Genomic DNA, 3,644 nt, shown 5'->3' on the forward strand with positions numbered 1-3,644 from the left:
TTTTCATTTCTAAAGACAAAGGAATTGTCCGGTTGGAATATTATTGAAGATTTATGATGAAAACATCCTAAAGATTGATTCTATACATCGTTTGACATGTTTCTACGAACTGTAATGGAACTGTTTTGACTTTTTGTCTGGACTAAGTACCTGCGCCTTGTGAATTTGYATTTGTGAACTAAACGCGCGAACAAAAAGGAGGTATTTGGACATAAATGATAGACTTCATCGAACAAAACAAACATTTACTGGGGAGCTGGGATTCCTGGGAATGCATTCCGATGAAMATCATCAAAGGTAAGTTAATATTTATAATGTTATTTCTGACTTGTGTTGACTCCACAACATGGCGGGTATATGTATGGTTTGTTTTGGTGGCTGAGCGCTGTACTCAGATTATTCCATGGTGTGCTTTCGCTGTAAAGCTTTTTTAAAATCTGACAGCGGTGAGAAGTATATCAACGGATGCTTTGGAAGCAAAACATTACTGAACGTAACGTGCCAATGTAAACTGAGATTTTTTGGGTATAAATATGAACTTAATCGAACAAAACATATATATATTGTGTAACATGAAGTCCTATGAGTGCCATCTGATGAAGATCATCAAAGGTTAGTGATTCATTTTATCTCTATTTCTGCTTTTTGTGACTCCTCTCTTTGGCTGGAAAATTGGCTGTGTTTTTTGTGACTAGGCACTGACCTAACATAATCACATGGTATGCTTTCGTCTTTTTGAAATCGCCTTTTTGAAATCGAACACTGTGGTGGGATTAACAACAAGTTCATCTTTAAACTGGTGTATAATACTTGTATGTTTGAGGAATTTTAATTATGAGATTTCTGTTGTTTTGAATTTGGCGCCCTGCACTTTCACTGGCTGTTGTCAAATCGATCCCGTTAACGGGATATCAGCCGTAAGAAGTTGTATCACTGATCCCATCTCATCATGCTAGATCTGCGTCAATCTCCCCAGAAGAATCTTTATGTCTTGGCAATGACTCCAAACACACACATGAATATTTTGCTATGTTGCACATACATGTACAGAGTATTCTGAAAGTATTCAGGCCCCTTGAGAGAGTAGGACAGAGATTGAGAGGAGGACAGAGATAGAGAGAAAGGAGGACAGAGGGAGAGAGAGGGGGACGTGGAAAGAGAGAGGAGGACAGCGAGAGAGACAGAGAGGAAGACAGAGAGAGAGAGACAGAGAGTGAGAGAGATAGAGAGGAGGACAGAGAGAGAGACAGAGAGGAAGACAGAGAGAGAGAGAGAGAGAGAGAGAGTGTGTGAGAGAGAGAGAGAGAGAGGAGGACAGAGAATGAGGAGGACAGAGAGAAATGAGGACGGAGAGAAAGGAGGACAGAGAGAAAGAGGAGGACAGTTAGAAAGGAGGACAAAGGGAGTAGAGAGAGAGAGGATGAAAAAGAGAGAGGAGGACAGAGAAAGAGGAGGACAGAAACAGAGACAGAGAAAAGAGAGGTAAAAAAGAGATCTAGAACGAGAGATAGAACAACAGATAAAGAAAAGGACATATCAAAATAACAAGGAACAAAGCAAGAGAATAGTGTAACTTACGATGTGGAGCATGAGATAGTCTCCAAGACCCGGAGCGCTGTCTATCCGGACCAGGATGCCGTCCTTTAGGGAGGTACTGAACCCCACGGTCAGCCTGTCTGTACGCGTGCTGGGCCTCTCGTTGGCTGGCCACTTGAACGTGATGAGGCCTCCTCCTTTCCCAAAGATATAGGTGGTCCCAGCTGAGGAGAAATAGGAGAGAGAGAGAGAGAGAGAGAGAGAGAGAAGAGAGAGAGAGAGAGAGAGGAGAGAGAGAGAGAGAGAGAGAGAGAGAGAGAGAGAGAGAGAGAGAGAGAGAGAGAGAGAGAGAGAGGAGAGAGAGAGAGAGAGGAGAGAGAGAGAAGAAAGGAGAAAAGATGAGCTGAAAGACTTACACCAGATGGGGATGATTCCAAGCAAAGTAAAAGTCGGATAATGTTAAGCCCACCAAACTATTTTATTGGAATATGGTGTTGATTATTGGTGTTTTGTTATGTGTTATTCTGTTGTTGTTATTTTGTTGTTCTGTTGTAGTTCTGTTGTAGTTCTGTTGTAGTTATGTTGTTATTCTGTTGTTGTTATGTTGTTGTTCTGTTGTAGTTCTGTTGTAGTTCTGTTGTTGTTCTGTTGTAGTTATGTTGTCATTCTGTTGTTGTTCTGTTGTTGTTCTGTTGTTATTCTGTTGTTGTTCTGTTGTTGTTCTGTTGTCATTCTGTTGTTGTTCTGTTGTTATTCTGTTGTTGTTCTGTTGTTGTTCTGTTGTAGTTCTGTTGTTATTCTGTTGTTGTTCTGTTGTTATTCTGTTGTTATTCTGTGTGTTTGCCTTGTCTGTGTTGTTCTGTGTTTGTGTAAAGAAACGAAAATTACGATTCCCATAATGTTTGTTGAAGAGATATTATTTGCAAGCAAACACACTAGCACTGCCTTCAAAATGTTATCCTCAAGTTTCGGGGGCCAAGTAGGCCAAAGACTTTGAAAACAAATCTGTTTTTATTTTCTACAGTAAGTCGTCTAGAGAAGCCTCACCTGTCCCAAGTTGCACAAGAGGTTTTTGAACAACTGCTGTTTTCACCTGGGTCAGAAAAGTCATCATTCAACAGCTGATTTGCTTTATCCCAGCCTCCATGGGAAATACTGTGACCTATACAAGTTAAATATAACTCCCTCCAAAATGGATTAGCTATACAAATSAATTCTCCAGTTCACATGTTTTATAGCTGAGAAGATCGCAGGAGGACGTCTTTTGAAAATCAAAGCCGTACTCCTCCGAAAAACACACAGGCAAACTCCATTTCTGTCGTTTTAGAGAAGTTAAATATTCATTTTGAGAGAGACATCTTATTGGCATGACTTGTGTTTGTGTGAACATATGTGCAGTATAGCTTGCTTATGCACTTTGTGTGTGTGTGCGTGTGTTTGTGCGCGTGTGTGCGCAGGGATGGGCAAAAATGACTAAATGCAATTAGAAAAAAACAAAGATCAATTTATAAAAAAGAACCTAGTAAATACTTATATTTTGAAATGTATTTAATTAAAAATACATGTATAATGTATTTTAAAATACAGAAATACATTTGCAAAGTAGCCCGGCCCAAACAGCAACAACATTCTCAGTAGTGTGTACAGAGACGGTCTACTTTCTATGGCTCTGATAGCTTAGTTGAATGCACTAACTGTAAGTCACTCTGGGAAGTACTTTAGAATTAAAGTATTTGTTACAAAATCCTGTAGAGCCCAGAGTAACACACATTACTAAATACACAGTAGTATTTAAGTACATACACACCACAAATATTGCAAATACATGTAACAGATATACTACCAATCTCTGCATACATGCATGTGTGTGTGGTTAACCCAACTGGCTCTACCTCTTCCTCTCTAGTTGTGTGTTTGGGGGAACTTGTGACCCTCAGTGGGACCAACACCCGGACAACCTGTCTCTCTCTCTCCACTCACCCTCTGGTAAACCTTTATATCACATTTACACTCATGACCCAGCATTTGCACTTCAGAAAGGAATGCAGGGTAGAAGCTATGCAGGGTACAGATAGGACTGCAGGGTATAAACTATGCAGGGTACAGAT

The 3,644-nt window shown here is 40.2% G+C and overlaps 1 protein-coding gene across 1 annotated transcript in view; it reads right to left on the bottom strand.

Annotated features, from left to right (window-relative positions):
* Window positions 1-3,644, bottom strand: part of LOC111963095 (neurexin-3a-like) — a 583,289-nt gene that overhangs the window by 195,145 nt on the left and 384,500 nt on the right. Inside the window, exon 13 of the mRNA XM_070443314.1 lies at window positions 1,579-1,760. Coding sequence (XP_070299415.1) covers window positions 1,579-1,760 — 182 coding nt within the window. The remainder of the gene's footprint in view (window positions 1-1,578; window positions 1,761-3,644) is intronic.

The sequence above is a fragment of the Salvelinus sp. IW2-2015 genome, linkage group LG4q.2 (genome assembly GCF_002910315.2).
Source record: "Salvelinus sp. IW2-2015 linkage group LG4q.2, ASM291031v2, whole genome shotgun sequence".
Taxonomy (NCBI): Eukaryota; Metazoa; Chordata; class Actinopteri; order Salmoniformes; family Salmonidae; genus Salvelinus; species Salvelinus sp. IW2-2015.